General features: G+C 43.4%; 1 protein-coding gene across 2 annotated transcripts in view; it reads left to right on the top strand.

The window, feature by feature from the left end:
- The first annotated feature begins 2,016 nt into the window (after positions 1–2,016).
- The window catches only part of LOC118385486 (phosphatidylinositol 3-kinase regulatory subunit alpha-like), a 108,493-nt gene continuing 93,249 nt past the window's right edge, over positions 2,017–17,260 (top strand). Inside the window, exons 1-2 of one of the 2 annotated variants that reach the window (XM_052521463.1) lie at positions 2,017–2,258; positions 3,317–3,966. In XM_052521463.1, coding sequence (XP_052377423.1) covers positions 3,636–3,966 — 331 coding nt within the window. In that variant the 5' untranslated portion in view covers positions 2,017–2,258; positions 3,317–3,635. Of the gene's footprint in view, positions 2,347–3,316; positions 3,967–17,260 lie in introns of both variants that reach the window. The other variant, XM_052521462.1, reaches the window with a different exon arrangement.

Below are 17,260 nucleotides of genomic sequence, written 5' to 3'. Positions count from 1 at the left end.
TCTCGGGAAAAGATTTGTAATGTTGTTCTTCTTGTTCACAAAATTCACTCCCATTCTCTACTTGAAGAAGAGCTCTCCTTGTTACAGAATGCACAGCATGGGCTTCGTACACAATGGCCATTAATACGATTCCAATGTAGTTTCCCATCTCCTCAAAAGTATCGAGCTTGGGCCTTATGCACACTAGGCTAACTCAGGTGACAGGTTGTCGTTTTTAATGCCCTGATATCAGGAGCTGGAAGCGAAAAGTTTGATAAAACAATTCAGAAACTGAAACGAATAAATCAGATTACTTATATTTAAAGAGAGCAAATCAATATATAACACCGAAATCAGCTGTAACTGTCAATAGTAAAACAAATCTTAAAACGATGTTTAAGTGAACCTGAATACAGAAAATAAATGGTGTGAAGTTGCTTCCAGACACAGTAGACTCCTCCTCACAGTCTGTCCTTTTGAGTTTTGAATCAGAGTCTTTTCCCGACAAAGTCATGTTAGGATATATCCGTTATCCTTTTTGAGCTTTTGTGCCGAATCCACTGAGGTGTTTCAGTTGCCACGTTTATGGTCATGTGGCAGCAATGTGTAGGAGGGAGTTTCCAAGATGTGGGAAGTGTGCAGAAGGGCTTGGGACAGAGGATTGTGTAGTTTCGGTGGGAAAAGTTGCGTGTAACAAATGTAGGTGTACCCATGTTGTTGGGGATTGGAAGCGTCTGGTGTGAGTGAGGCAGGTTGAGGATGCCAGAGTCAGAGTAGTGCAAAAGGCGTCATATGCTGAGGCAGTGAAGAAAGTAGAGGAGGATTGGTCAAAGGTGAGGCGTCCTAAGAGGATACCTGTGGGAAGTAGATATGTGCCAGCAGTAAGGGAAAAGCCAAAAAGTGATACAGTATGTTTCAGTAAGGTATGTGAGTGAGCTAGCTCCACTAGTCCAGCACCATTTCAACTTCAACATTTCAACATCATCAAATCCCCTATGCTTACTTGTCAATGTATTATACTAAAAGATTCCAAAAACAATTTAGTCCAATCAACGTAAGCTAAATATCACGTGGCTGTTCATAGTACTGATTTCTGTGTGTGTGTGTGTGTGTGTGTGTGTGTGTGTGTGTGTGTGTGTGTGTGTGTGTGTGTGTGTGTGTGTGTGTGTGTGTGTGTGTGTGTGTGTGTGTGTGTGTAGAAGTAGAAAAAACATGTTGACTCATCCTACTTGTAGAGAAATGCCAATGCCGTCCTCCTATCTATCATGTTGACGAAATGGTTCACGCGTTTAGATTATGTTGTCCTAGGCAACCTGGCTAAAATGCTTGCTTGATAGCCTAACTTCCTTTCATGGTAAACGATGCACCAGGCCAGCTAGTTAACATTAGCCTACTACATCTAGCTACATATTGAAACTCCATCCTCCCAGGCCAGATGCACAATGTATGAATTTATGGTTTTATCAGAACTGCCGTTGTAATCATTGTCCAGCGAGGAAAATTAAGTGAAACCACATGTCTAAATCTCTATCTCCTTCCATGGCTAATTTTGGAAAGGGACAATTTTAGCTAGCTAGTCACCGGAGGACAACGACACAACGAGATGCAACAATTCAAGTTTTTGTCTGTCAATGACGTTTGGCTTGATGTTTTGTAATTGGTGTGAAGCCAAATCCAAACTGACACGGTTTATTTAAAAAACATTTTTGGGGGGCTGTTTCTCTCACTCTGATGTTTCTCCAGTGAGATACATTCAGCCTCTTGAGAATTGAAGGGAAACACAGAGACGAAAGATATTATTATTAAGATATTATTTGATATGTATTTTGTATTTATTTTTTTTGTCCATTTTTTGGGGAAGTCTGGTTTCCCTTGGCATCCACGAATACACACCACTGGTTTTAATGAATGTAGCTTGGAAGGGTGTTTTTTACTTTTCCCCTTTCCCAAAGTATAATGGATTTATACTATAGTCCAGTTGGGGGCGGTAGTGGATATTGGATGCCAACCGCCGTTGAACCCCACCGAAGAAGAAGAATTACTCCTCCTACTCACCACTATGGTCACGCCACTGACATGCCTCTCGGAAAAGCACGGAACCTCGCTGAAATTTGTACGTGAACTTGCTCTCGTATATCGATAGAGTACAAATCGGAGCAATTAGCAAAGAAGATTAAAACCCACCTTTTAAGTCATGGATTAATTTTTTTTTGTCGATTGATCGACAACTTTATCGGTACTTCCAGAGGCTGTTGGCTTTGTCTGGCTAACGTAACGAGGTATATATTTTTTGGGGGGGGATAGGAGTATAATTGTGTGGGCACACGGGAAGGAAGCAGGATTCATCCGATTCGCCCTCACATGCATGTGAGTCGTCCTCCTCTTAAGCTGTGTGCTTAGTATGTTTTAGCTAGCTAGCCATGATGTAGGCTAAGCACGTTAGCAATGCATACAGGCTAAATACTGTGCTTTTACCGTCAGCATTGTGTCGTGTCGCTTTTACTCGCTAACGAATTGTGTGTATTTAATATTGACTTGGCGTGTAACGTCACATTGTTAAAAGAAAGTAGCTCAAGTCAGATCGCTAGCAAGTTCAGTTGACGTTAGACATTTCGACTGCTCGTGCAACACAGCTAGCTAACGGTCGCAATAACGACGTGTCACGTTATTCATGCAACACGTCGTTACTCGCCAGGTCTTACAATGTTAGACATAACGTGAACGCTTCAGATTACTTCATGTTAATTTACCAATTAGCTGTCAACATGCCAGGTGTCATTTTGAGCCTAAAAGCCCATTGTCTGTGGTAAAGCTAGCACTACTTTGGCGTTAGGTAGTTCCAGTAACTAGCTACTACTATGCTGCTATAGAGTGTAACGATATAAAACGGTAATTAACTAGATAGTTTATACCAAAGCTGCATTTCTATTGCTTGTTGTAGCGTCACATTGTAGCTACGTGACTGGTGCATACGATATCTTGTTTTATTTGCATTTCATCATGGATGAAAAGCATGACCAAAATGTTTTTTTTTTCTTCATCTAACTACTTTGTCTGTTTGCGTTCCAGCTCAGACATTATGTAAACGTAAACCTTTTAATTAGTTTATAACTTATATTTTGGTGCTCATTCAACCACTGTTTGTTTGAATATTGGGTTTATTCAGCGGAACTAATCATATTGGCCCTAGTGAGGAAACCACCATATGACAGCATTGGGTATTGTTGCTGGTTCCTTTCTTGTAAATGTAGCCACCACCACCACCACTAATCTGTACTTGATAATAAATTGTCTTACGCAACATGTTGCAAATGGCTTCTTCTGCTCTGTATTGCAGGTCAGGGGTACATTCTCAAGGCTACTGCTGCAGGCCACATACTGATGGAAACACACTGCCGGAGGCACCACAGGGGTGCTTTTGAGAATGTCCTAAAGACAAGTTTTTAAAAAACACAATCACCCAGAGAACTATTGAGGACTAGAACGTTCAATACGTGTTGTGTTTCTCTTTTTTGGCCCGAAGTGTGTTGGCTCAGTTAATACATTCTCAGAAAAACAAGAAGAGTAACCAATTGGTGGGACCTGCCCGAACAAGTTATTCACACAGTGTTTATTTTCTAAAGAAATAACAGCCCTGTGGAAAATCAGTAATCACGATGGCTGCGGAAGGATATCAGTACAGGGCACTTTACGACTACAAGAAGGAGAGAGAGGAGGACATTAACCTCCATGTGGGGGACATCTTAACAGTGACCAAAGGGGCCCTGGGGGCTCTCGGGTACAGCGACGGCCTGGAGGAAAGGCCCGAGGACATTGGCTGGCTGCCTGGCTTCAATGAAACCACTCAGGAAAAGGGGGACTTCCCTGGGACATATGTGGAGTTCATTGGGAAGAAGAGGATCTCTCCTCCCACTCCCAAGCCGAGACCCCCCAGACCCTTACCCATGGCCCCGGGCTCTTCCAAGGCTGACTCTGGTGATGAACAAGGTGAGTTATTAACAGTCTGCCTTCTTCAACCAAACCCCAATACCATGTTTCTGGTACCAGGTATTGGGATGCAGTTGTGTTTGTTTGTACAGTACTAAACAAAACGATGTTCAGTGTAAAAAAAACAAACAAAGCTATTAAACAATTTCAAACCGCATGGGTATTGTTAAAAATATATATATATATATTTTTACATGCCTCCCACACCCACAGGTTTTGATTGAGTAGGCCCCACGCAGTTAAGCCAAACTTTTCTCCTGCATTAACAGCCAGTTGCTGAAACACAATGACATTCCGAAGACTAATCCACCATTGGTTTGCAGCCAAGCTGCCATGTAAACCCTGCGGTGATGGAATGGTTCATCTTTCATACAGACTACTCTCTTGGTAACATGACCAATGAGTTTTTAGATACATCGCCCCTTACAAACCCTTTTGTTAGATTTAATCTAAGAGACTTTTTCACGCTCAAAGCAAATCCAGATGGTAGGCTGCTTCGTGAATACCCTTCCCCTAAATTGAGTGTTCAATCATCCCTCAGTTGTATACAGTGCATTAGGAAAGTGGTCCTTCTGTGGCTCAGTTGGTAGAGCATGGCGCTTGTAACGCCAGGGTAGTGGGTTCGATTCCCGGGACCACCCATACGTAGAATGTATGCACACATGACTGTAAGTCGCTTTGGATAAAAGCGTCAGCTAAATGGCATATATTATTATTATTATATAAAGTATTCAGACCCCGTGACCTTTTCCACATTTTGTTATGTTACAGCCTTATTCTAAAACGGATTAAATTGCCCCCCCCCCCTTACACACAATACCCCCATAATGACAAAGAAAAAACAGGTTTTTAGAAATTTTGGCAAAGTTATAAAAATATATTTTTTAAATAACATTGTATTTGTCACGTGCCCATACAACCTTTTACATAAGTATTCAGACCCTTTACTCAGTACTTGAAGCACCTTTGGCAATGATTACAGCCTTGTCTTCTTGGGTATGATGCTACAAGCTTGGCACACCTGTATTTGGGGGAGTTTCTCCCATTCTTCTCTGCAGATCCTCTCAAGCTCTGTCAGACTGGATAGAGAGCGTCGATGCGCAGCTATTTTCAGGTCTCTCCAGAGATTTTTGATTGGGTTCTGGCTCTGGCTGGGCCACTCTCAGACATTCAGAGACTTATCTGAAAGCCACTACTGCATTGTCTTGGCTGTTTGCTTAGTGTCGTTGGAAGGCGAACCTTCGCCCCAGCCTGAGATCCTGAGCGCTCTGTAGTAGTTTTTCATCAAGGATCTCTCTGTACTTTGCTCCATTCATCTTTCCCTCGATCCTGACTAGTCTCCCAGTCCGTGCACTGAAAAAAATCCCCACAGCATGATGCTGCCACCACCATGCTTCACCGTAGGAATGGTGCCAGGTTTCCTCCTCCAGATGTGACACTTGGCATTTTGGCCAAATAGTTCAATCTTGGTTTCATCAGACCAGATAATCTTTTTTTCTCATGGTCTGAGAGACCTTTAGGTGCCTTTTGGCTAAACTCCCAAATGAGCTGTCATGTGCTTTTTTTTACTGAGGAGTGTCTTCCATCTGGCCACTACCATAAAGGCCTGATTGGCGAAGTGTTGAAGAGATGGGAGAACTTGCAAGAAGGACAACCATCTCCACAGTGGAACTCTAGAGCTCTGTCAGAGTGACCCCAAAGCTCTTCTCCCCCGATTGCTCAGTTTGACCAGGCGGCCAGCTCTAGGAAGAGTCTTGGTTGTTCCTAACTTATTTCATTTGAGAATTATGGTGGCCAATGTTTTCTCTGACCTTCAATGGTGCAGAAATGCTTTGGTACCTTTCCCCAGATCTGTGCAGCTCAACGTATAATTCCTTCGACCTCATGGCTTGGTTTTTGCTCTGACATGTACTGTCAACTGTGGGACCTTATGTAGACCGGTGTGTGCCTTTCCAAGTCATGTCCCATCAATTGAATTTACCACAGTTGGTCAATGGAAACAGGATGCATCTGCACTCAATTTTGAGGTTCATAGCAAATGGTCTGAATAATTATGTAAATAAGGCATTTCTGTTTTATATTTCTTTATACATTTGCAAACATTTCTAAAAAACAGATTTCACTTTGTCATTATGGGATATTGTGTAGATTGATGAGGGGGGGGGGGACTATTTATTCATTTTTAGAATAAGGCTGTAATGTAACAAAATATGGTAAAAGTCAACTTGTCCTAATACTTTCTGAATGGACTGTATATATATTTTATACCTAAAGGGGTATTATGTCAAAATCAAATGGCTAAGTGATCCATGGCATGACCGTCGTAAAATAATTCCATGTTAGCTGAGTAGAACCACCCCAACGGCCTAGACTTTTACAGGTTAAATATCCACCCCAAGTGAAGTCTGATGTCTGCAGAAACAATGGGGTGTTAGCTATGATAAGACATCTTGAGTTAGAAAAACTGTAACTACAGTAAGTGAAGTGGATTATCACCAGGTAACAGAATTATATTGACATCAGTTGTACGTGATCTGTACTATACAGAAATGCAGAACGTCATAGACGTCTATGTTTCACAAGTTCACAAGTTTGGACATCAGAGTACGTGTGACATGTATTATTTATGAATGGCATCTCCATTTCTTTGCCGCACGAACCCTTTTAAGCACAACACGCTCTGCTGACACTGTGCTTTCTCAGCAAGCAGCAGAGTAGTGCTGTCTCTCTCGCTACGCTATGCATGCAGGTTTGAGCAGCAATTTTGAAGGAAAACTTCAGGAAAATTCAACCATAAACATATTCCCAGGTTTTTCTGTAGTAACATCAAACTTAATTAGCATAGAAGTACAGTAGCTAGGTAGTTATGCTAACGTTAGCTATCTAGCTAACCAAACCATGGCTGAATGCCTCTTGATTAAACTCTAATTTCCCTCAATGATTTTATAATATAATAATATAATAATATATTTTAATCAGAACAGTACTTCCATTCCATTTAGCTACTGTTTTTGTTGTAGTACTCAGGTTAAAAGATTTAAGCAACCGATTTCTAGTAGTAGCAGCTTGTCAGTTCATGTTGAAGAACATGGATAAGTAGCCTACGGGTGAATCCATTTTGAATTCTATCACGTTTTTATAGCGTTCTGTTTGATTTAAACAACTTTCCTTCCATGTTTGCCCATGGAAGAAGTGGTCAAAGTTATTATCTGGACCAGAATGCCAAAACATTCAGGAGATAAGTCGCTCTGGATGAGAGCGTCTGCTAAATGACTTAAATGTAATGTAAATGTAATGAGATAAAGGTGCAAAAAAAATGGACCCATTTTGCATAATCCACCATACATTGAGACATCCATGTTTCCATCACTGGAAAGGATAAATGGTTGAGTTTGGTTATATATTTTTTCCAATCAGGTGGTTTTGTGTTTCCAACGGAAATCTGTTTGGGAATGTTGATTCCTAGGCGATTCCAATCGTTGTAGTAAGCGGACCATGTGCCAATGTTTGCAAGGGAGCCATTGTCTCGACTCTTTCTTTATTTCAAAAGAAATAGGCCTATAGGGTCAAGCAAGTCAGTTGACATTGTTTGCTTTTATTTTTTTGTTTCAGTTACCTCATTTGCACTTGCCCTTGCAGTTTGGTCCATGTGGTTACTTTGGCCCAGCATCAAATGCTACCAGAGAAAGACGATTTATATGGTGGGACTCTACAATGTCAGCCTTGATAACAAGTGGGAGTGCTCGCAGTAGCCCCACTGAATGCTAACCAGGGCCGGAGGACAATGGTGCTTGGCTCTGGTCCAGCGCCCAGCGCATTGTGTTGCTGCGCAGCACCTGGTACCAGCCCACCAATTGGACCTCTGGAGCACTTCTCTTTGTTACTCCTCTTGGCCTGCATCGAAAAGAGATCAAATTCAATTTCCCTTTGGGCACAAAGTAATGTTTTTGCACCCGTCATTCTACACTACATAACCAGAAGTATGTGGACACCTCTTTGAACATCTCATTCCATAACCATGGGCATTAGTATGGAATTGGTCCTCCCTTTGCTGCTATAACAGCTTCCTCTCTTCTGGGAATGCTTTCATCTAGATGTTGAAACTAGAGGTCGACCGATTATGATTTTTCAACGCCAATACCGATTTATTGGAGGACCCCAAAAAAGCCGATGCCGATTCTAATTTTAAAAATAAAATGTATTTTATTTATTTGTAATAATGACAATTACAACAATACTGAATAAACACCTATTTTAACTTAATATAATACATCTATAAAAAAATCCATTTAGCCTCCAAATAAATAATGAAACATGTTCAATTTGGTTTAAATAATACAAAAGTGTTGGAGTAGTGACAATGCAATATGTGCCATGTAAAAAAGCTAATGTTTGCTCAGAACATGAGAACATATGAAAGTTGGTGGTTCCTTTTAACATGAGACTTATAGGACTATTTCTCTATACCATTTGTATTTCATATACCTTTGACAATTGGATGTTCTTATAGACACTGTAGTATTGCCAGTGTAACAGTATAGCTTCCGTCTACCTGGGCTCGAACCAGGAACACATCGTCAACAGCCACACTCGAAGCAGCGCCCACCCATCGCTCCACAAAAGCCACGGCCCTTGCAGAGCAAGTGGAATAACCACTCCAAGTCTCAGAGCGAGTGTTGTTTGAAACGCTATTAGCACGCACCCCGCTAACTAGCTAGCCATTTCACATCGGTTACACCAGCCATTAGGCTGGTAGACTTGAAGTGTCAACGAGATTACATATCACACCATTGTCTTGTTCTTTTTTTTTACAGTGATACATAATTGATCTACCGGCGCAAAGAATAACAAGTGAGCTATTATAAAACAAACAACCCAGGCTATTTCGGTCAAAACCGACACAATTCTATATGGCCACTTAAGGACGCCGTATCCTATATGCGGGCTCTTTGTCTTTGGTAGTCCTCTGCTCACCTATAAAACAGACTCTGGTTGCCAGGTTTCCATTCCTTGTTCTTTGTGGTGTGATTGTGAAATTGTTTAGCTGGGGATAGCAGGGTGAGCGAGGAGCCATATGAAGGGGCCTGTGTTGAACGGTTGAGTGGCAGCGCTGAGCCCAGAGCGAGTGTGAATGTAGCACTAGGAGAAGAAAGTCTCTGTGACCCAGTTAAGGAAAGGGGTGGAGAGGCAGAGAGCTTGATGCTGGGAGCAAGATGAGGGGCTGGAGGGAAGGGGCTGAAAGCTGTTGGTGAGCTGAGTGATCAGAGCTGAAGGCGGGCTGGGGGCAGAGGAGAGGGGCTTGGGTGCCTGGGTTGGCTAAGGGGGAGAGGTTCTGAGGAGGGCTCTGGGCGGGAGTGAGAGAGTCTTGTTGCTTCAGAGTGTTTGTGATTTATTGCCTGACACTGGTGGGATCTGGCAGATCCGCTCTCTCTCCCTTTCCTCCAGTGCTTCAGCTTTCTTCTCTCTCACCCTACTCCTCTTTTTAATGTTTTGATAATTTTCCTGGAGTCGGCCCCGGATGGGGGAGCAAGGGGGCAAGAGGGAGGAGAGTGGAGGCTTGGAAAGAGGCCTGTGCTCTCACTGAGCCACAGGGGTTTACTTCAGAGCAGCAGATGTGGAGAGAGCCGGGGGGGGGGGGCTCTGGACTGGGCTTGGGGAAGCATTCCGGCTCATTCCAGCTCCAAGGCTTTTTAAAACACCAGCGTGCTGCTGCTCCTTTCCTGGGCCTCTCAACTGAGGCATGTAGCCAGCCAGCAAAGAGGAACTCTGAGCCTAAAAACCACTGAGATGAAGAAAGCGTCACTTTCAGTTCACAACTTCCATTCACTCATTTTGGCTGGAAGGCTCCACCCTAGTAACACATTTAAATAGTGGTTGATCCTAGTTTTGAGGACGTTTTTTTTTTTTTAAGCCTCTGAAGTTGTAGCTTTCGTGACAAAACGGTATGCAACTTTTTATTTTTATTTTTTTTACCTTTTATTTAACTAGGCAAGTCAGTTAAGAACAAATTCTTATTTAGAATGACTGCCTTGGAACAGTGAGTTTAACCGTCTTGTTCGGGGGCAGGATGACAGTTTTTACCTTGTGAGCTCGAGCTTCGATCTAGCAACCGAAAATCTCGGCTACCTGCCTCCCCATCTATACAGACAAACAAAATAAGGTTTTGTTTGTTTTCAAACTATACAAGAGCTTATCATTTAAGCCATGTCGAACATAGTGTTGCACACTCGATTAATGCAACGATTCACAAACGTGTGTACGTTTTGAAAAGCCTTTTAATTGGCTAACAGAACAAAAATGCTGTCACAGGTATTAAGGTAATTCTTGCAGGAACGTGTGGCTTTGGAGAGCCATTGTCTTCACATTGTACCACTCGAGGGGGGGGGTATGTGATCTCGATCTGTCTCTGTACACTGCAAAAATATGGATCATGGAGATAGTATGTGTCGTTACACTAGTCTAGTGTAAAAGAGGCCCCAAGGGTTTAGTTCAACGCTTATGATTCACTCTGGCTTTTATCAGCCTCAACAAGGCACGTAGGCTACGTGCTCTGTCTTGCTCAAGTCTTTGACGCCGTTACGCTTCCCCGGCGCTTACCAACATATTGGTTAGTCTTTGGAGACTTTCTCCCTCTCATGCGACTGTAACGTGAAGGGAATGGAGGTAACTGAAATGTTGCTCTGGTCTCGTGTTGGAACGGTAGCATTTTTATTTCTAACACCTTTATGTTGACTTGAATGTTTATCAGACGTAAAGTCACCTCATCTTTTCTCTTAGCCTTTGTTCTATCAGTGTGCTTCTCGGCACAGACTCGTGCCCCCTTTTCTAAAGCCTACTTCCGGCTTCACGTAATGGACATTTTTAGGTTGGATTTGTGTTATTTCGTTTTGTGCCAGTAGGCTGTAGGTTACTCCGCAAGCAGCTTGCTAGCTATCTGGTTAAAAACGGCACGCCAGCCGTGCTCCGATCCGTATATGCTGTCTCTGTAGAGTGTTCTAGACCGATGAAGTGTATAAACCCTGGATGACGGACGGTGGGGGGGCGGTGGTATTGAAGCCACCTCACAGCCATCTTGGTACTCATCAATTGTGTAAAAAAATGTACGATTTTGGAAGCTATTGAAACGCATTCATTGTCTACGTTTTCTTTTTGAAAAATGTATTATATTAGACACCTTCATGCCATTTTCCTTGTCTTGTTTTTTTGTAAAAAAATGTACGATTTTGGAAGCTATTGAAACGCATTCATTGTCTACGTTTTCTTTTTGAAAAATGTATTATATTAGACACCTTCATGCCATTTTCCTTGTGTTTTTTTTTACCAATGTTACTGTCCGCACTACATCAAACAATACTTCAATACATGTAATTCTGCCCTTGCTTGAAACATTTTGAATGTAAATAGTGTAGAATTCCATTAAGAGGACTGCTCTTATTAGGAAGTGCCAATATGGCTGACCAGTGGCTTCAAAGCTTCTCAATGGCCAATATGTAGCGTCAGCAGTCCAGAGTTTACATACAGTGCCAGTCAAACGTTTGGACACACCTACTCATTCAAGGAGTTTTCTTTATTTTTTTTTACTATTTTCTACATTGTAGAATAATAGTGAAGACATCAACTATGAAATAACACACGTGGAATCATGTAGTCACCAAAACAAATGTTAAACAAATCAAAATATATTTCAGATTCTTCAAAGTAGCCACCCTTTGCACACTCTTGGCATTCTCTCAACCAGCTTCATGAAGAATGCTTTTCCAACAGTCTTGTAGGAGTTCCCACATATACTGAGCACTCCCACATATACTGATCCCAAACTTTCTCACTTGGTTTGAGGTTCTGATTGGTTTGAGGTTGGGTGATTGTGCAGCCCTCCAGCACTCTCCTTATCGGTCAAATAGCCCTTACACAGCCTGGAGTTGTCGAGTCATTGTCCTGATGAAAAACAAATGATAGTCCCACTAAGCGCAAACCAGATAGGATGGCGTATCTCTGCAGAATGTTGTGGTAGCCATGCTGGTTAAGTGTGCCTTGAATTCTAAATAAATCACACAGTGTCACCAGCAAAGCACCATCACACCACCACCTCCATGCTTCATGGTGGGAACCACACATTCAGAGATCATCCGTTCACCGACTCTGCGTCTCACAAAGACACGGCGGTTGGGAACCAAAAATATAAAAAGTTTTTTTTTTTTTTTTTTTTAAAGGACAGATTTCCACTGGTCTAATATCCATTGCTCATGTTTCTTGGTCCAAGCAAATCTCCTTCTTATTGGTGCTTTATCACAATCGGTTGGGAGTCCCATCGGGCGGCTCACAATTGGACCAGCATAGTTACGGTTTGGCTGGGATAGGCTGTTATTGTAAAATAATAGAATACTTGCCTAGATTTTTTTTTAAAAGGTAAAATAAAATGAAGGCCTGATTCATGCAGTCTCCTCTGAACAGTTAGGTGTCTGTTACTTGAACTCTGAAGCATTTATTTGAGCTGCAATTTCTGAGGCTGGTAACTCCAATGAACTTATCCTCTGCAGCAGAGGTAACTCTGGGTCTTCTTTTCCTGTGGTAACCCTCATGAGAGCCAGTTCATCATAGTGCTTGATGGTTTTTGCAGCTACACTTGAAGAAACTTTCAAAGTTCTTAATGTTCTGGCTTGACTGACCTTCAAGTCTTAAAGTAATGATGGACTGTTTTTCTTTGCTTATTTGATCTGTTCTTGCCATAATATGGACTTAGTCCTATTTGGTAAAAGACAATCTTCTGTATACCACCCCTACCTTATCACAACACTACTGATTGGCTCAAACGCATTAAGAAGGAAGACATTCCACAAATGAACTTTTAACAAGGCACACCTGTTAATTGAAATGCATTCCAGGTGACTACCTCATGAAGCTGGTTGAGAGAATGCCAATAGTGTGCAAAGCTATCATCAAGGCAAAGGGTGGCCACTTTGAAGAATCTCAAATATAAAATATATTTTGAGTTGTTTAAATTATTTTTTTTGGTTACTACATGATTCCATATGTGTTATTCCATAGTTTTGATGTCCTCACTATTATTCTACAATGTGAAAAATAGTAAAAAAAGGAAATATCCTTGACTGAGTAGGTGTCCAAACTTTTGACTGGTACTATACATCATTAGCTAGAATTGGACAAAAATGCTTAATGTATGCACCCAAGATGAGTGCTGTGTGGGCTGTATTTGGGAACTGCGTAGCTGGGCAAACGTTTCTGCATGTGAATGCAGTGCAGGAGGAAAAGGCGGCCGAGTTTGACGCAGACAAAAAATGAAGAGTTAGAGGAGGGGGAGCTTTTACACTGAGACTACGCCTGCACAGTGTTAAAGTAGAGTGAAGAGTTCGAGAGAGAGCTTGTATCCAGCTGCTAACAGTAAAAAGGTAAATAGTAGAAAAGTTGGTCCCATTGCAGCTCCACCAGGGAGAGGGAGTCAGGAATGAGAGGGGGAGAATGAGACAGTGACGACTGGGAGAGTACACTCTGCCTGCATAGCTGGAGATTGAGATAATAGAGCGTTCTCCTTTTCAGGGGCCTCTTTAGTGCTCGTGTGAACATCTGCTATACTGAGCCACTTTCTGAAGGAGGGGGGCTGCTGCTCCTCCATGTTCAAATATGCCTTTCTGTTCCTCTTTCTCGAGCCTATGATAGATAGCCATACCCCCGCTAAAGTCAAAGACCCAATGGGACACTGTGTTCTAATGTGGTGGGAACTCAATGGGGCTGATGGCAGCTGTGGTGTAGTCGGGGTGGTAATGGCACTCATTTGGTGGGGGGGGGGGGGGGGCACACAGACTGCACGGTAGACTGATTTGTGGCGCAGTGATGAATCAATGCAATTGTACAAAGTGCTGATTGCAGTAACTTGGGCACAATGCAGGCAGAACAATAAATGGATACGCGGTGAATGGTACCGAATGGCGGCTGTTTCTCTCTCTCTCTCACACACACACACTGTTGGGTCTTCTGTGCTGTTAGCGCTGTGGTTGACTACTTTACACATTTGATTCCCCTGTTTTTAGGTTCTGATTATTTAGATGCTAAATGTAGCATGTTGTTTTGGCCTCCTGTTGCAGACAAGTAGAATGACAGGCAGTGAAGGTAGAAAGGACGCAGACAAGTAGAATGACAGGCAGTGAAGGTAGAAAGGACGCAGACAAGTAGAATGACAGGCAGTGAAGGTAGAAACGACGCAGACAAGTAGAATGACAGGCAGTGAAGGTAGAAACGACGCAGACAAGTAGAATGACAGGCAGTGAAGGTAGAAAGGACGCAGACAAGTAGAATGACAGGCAGTGAAGGTAGAAACGACGCAGAAATGTGTAAGAAGTCAGACCGATGGGGTGCGTTAATTCGGCATTTCCACTCGTTGAGACTTTAGCCCGTCAAGCGACGAGGGATAACCGGGCCGTCATAATTAGAGCTGATCACATTCGACTGCAAACGAAGCCTCTCTAAAATCACACGTGGTTCAACGGGAACAAAAACAAAAAAAAGTACAGAACTTAATTTGAGGGCAACAATAAAAATCTATCCACATTGTAATTGAATTTCTCTTTTTTTAATGCTTCACCACCACTGCGCTTGGCCCGGCTCCATTCCAGTAAAAGGCCTGTTTTTATGGGCCTGGTGTGCGTGAGAGGGCTCACATGTGCTCTTCATTACTTTATCGCCTCCAGAGACTGGAGTCTGAATTGGCAAATCTTCTTCCTGGAGGCGTAGCATGTCTTCCAGCAGGATTAGCCACAGGTTAGAGAGACGGAGAGGAAGGGAGGGGAGGTGTAAGGAGAGGGAGGAGGTGGGTGCTGTGAGTGAGAGAGAGGTCGCCGAAAGGAGTGAAGGAGAAAGACTAGATTTGGAGAGTGGGAAGGACGGAGGGAGAGATTTTGGCAGAATAGCCAAAATGTCAATCAAATGCAGTGGGTGTAGTGAAAGCGTGGTGTTGAGAGTGATGCAGTGGGTGCTGTGAAAGCCTGGTGTTGAGAGTAATGCAGTGGGTGCTGTGAAAGCCTGGTGTTGAGAGTGATGCAGTGGGTGCTGTGAAAGCCTGGTGTTGAGTGATGCAGTGGGTGTAGTGAAAGCCTGGTGTTGAGAGTGATGCAGTGGGTGTAGTGAAAGCCTGGTGTTGAGAGTGATGCAGTGGGTGCTGTGAAAGCCTGGTGTTGAGTGATGCAGTGGGTGTAGTGAAAGCCTGGTGTTGAGTAATGCAGTGGGTGTAGTGAAAGCCTGGTGTTGAGAGTAATGCAGTGGGTGCTGTGAAAGCCTGGTGTTGAGAGTGATGCAGTGGGTGCTGTGAAAGCCTGGTGTTGAGTGATGCAGTGGGTGTAGTGAAAGCCTGGTGTTGAGTGATGCAGTGGGTGTAGTGAAAGCCTGGTGTTGAGAGTAATGCAGTGGGTGTAGTGAAAGCCTGGTGTTGAGAGTGATGCAGTGGGTGCTGTGAAAGCCTGGTGTTGAGTGATGCAGTGGGTGTAGTGAAAGCCTGGTGTTGAGTAATGCAGTGGGTGTAGTGAAAGCCTGGTGTTGAGAGTAATGCAGTGGGTGCCGTGAAAGCCTGGTGTTCAGTGATGCAGTGGGTGTCGTGAAAGCCTGGTGTTGAGAGTAATGCAGTGGGTGTCGTGAAAGCCTGGTGTTGAGAGTGATGCAGTGGGTGCTGTGAAAGCCTGGTGTTCAGTGATGCAGTGGGTGTCGTGAAAGCCTGGTGTTGAGAGTAATGCAGTGGGTGTAGTGAAAGCCTGGTGTTGAGAGTAATGCAGTGGGTGTAGTGAAAGCCTGGTGTTGAGAGTAATGCAGTGGGTGCCGTGAAAGCCTGGTGTTCAGTGATGCAGTGGGTGTAGTGAAAGCCTGGTGTTCAGTGATGCAGTGGGTGTAGTGAAAGCCTGGTGTTCAGTGATGCAGTGGGTGTCGTGAAAGCCTGGTGTTGAGAGTAATGCAGTGGGTGTAGTGAAAGCCTGGTGTTGAGTGATGCAGTGGGTGTAGTGAAAGCCTGGTGTTGAGAGTAATGCAGTGGGTGTAGTGAAAGCCTGGTGTTGAGAGTAATGCAGTGGGTGTAGTGAAAGCCTGGTGTTGAGTGATGCAGTGGGTGTAGTGAAAGCCTGGTGTTCAGTGATGCAGTGGGTGTCGTGAAAGCCTGGTGTTGAGAGTAATGCAGTGGGTGTAGTGAAAGCCTGGTGTTGAGAGTAATGCAGTGGGTGTAGTGAAAGCCTGGTGTTGAGAGTAATGCAGTGGGTGTAGTGAAAGCCTGGTGTTGAGTGTAATGCAGTGGGTGTAGTGAAAGCCTGGTGTTGAGAGTAATGCAGTGGGTGTAGTGAAAGCCTGGTGTTGAGTGTAATGCAGTGGGTGTAGTGAAAGGCTGGTGTTGAGAGTAATGCAGTGGGTGTAGTGAAAGCCTGGTGTTGAGTGATGCAGTGGGTGTAGTGAAAGCCTGGTGTTGAGTGATGCAGTGGGTGTAGTGAAAGCCTGGTGTTGAGAGTGATGCAGCTTTCCAAAGGGGACTTATTGCTTCTGATGCCACAGCCCCATATTACTGTGGCTCCCACTAGATCTTGATATGTGCCACTCCTGCGAGTTGTATCTGTAGGCACCTGCCGGTTTGCCCATTTTTAAAACATTTTAAATGACCCTGGTACGTTTGCCATACTGGCTAAGCAAAGGTTGGTTATTTTGTTAGATTATCATGGGAATGTTTTATGGTTTGAATGAATTGATGTTGTCCCCAAAAAGAGAAATGTTCTTAATGTTTCTGTCCATTATCTGTCAGATCATTTCATGGTGGGAGATAATTGTACATGGTTACATTGTTTCTTATAAACCTTCAGTTGAACCAAATATTTTGCACAAAGCGCCAAATGATTATTTTAGTTTGAGTTTTTTTCTCTCCCCCTTTTCGATTCTTGCCTCCAGGGTAGCAACAGGCTTTTCATTGGCTCTCATTGAGTGCATGTGTTGCTCTTTTCTCTCTGCAGAGGGGGACATAGTCTCACTGTTCCAAGCTCAAGGCTACTCCCACAGTTACATAGTCTGTTTCTTATGTAACACTGCCTAGTATACTAATAAGCCACACTGACCTGCCTATTTCACCCAATGCCTTTCTGATACGGTTCTTCCGGATGTAGTTTGTCGCCAGCCCGGTGACCACAGTCATGTCGGCAGTTCTACCCTTTCAGCTGGCGAGAGATTGTTCCTCGCTGGCGTAAATCTGCAGGGTATCACAACACCAATGGCAGCTGCGTTCACTTCCTCAACCTGTGGTTGACTGACTGACTGAGGCCCG

This window comes from Oncorhynchus keta, chromosome 6 (genome assembly GCF_023373465.1).
Source record: "Oncorhynchus keta strain PuntledgeMale-10-30-2019 chromosome 6, Oket_V2, whole genome shotgun sequence".
Classification (NCBI taxonomy): domain Eukaryota; kingdom Metazoa; phylum Chordata; class Actinopteri; order Salmoniformes; family Salmonidae; genus Oncorhynchus; species Oncorhynchus keta.
Note: the sequence above shows the minus strand (reverse complement) of the source record. Positions and strands in the feature narration are given on the sequence as shown.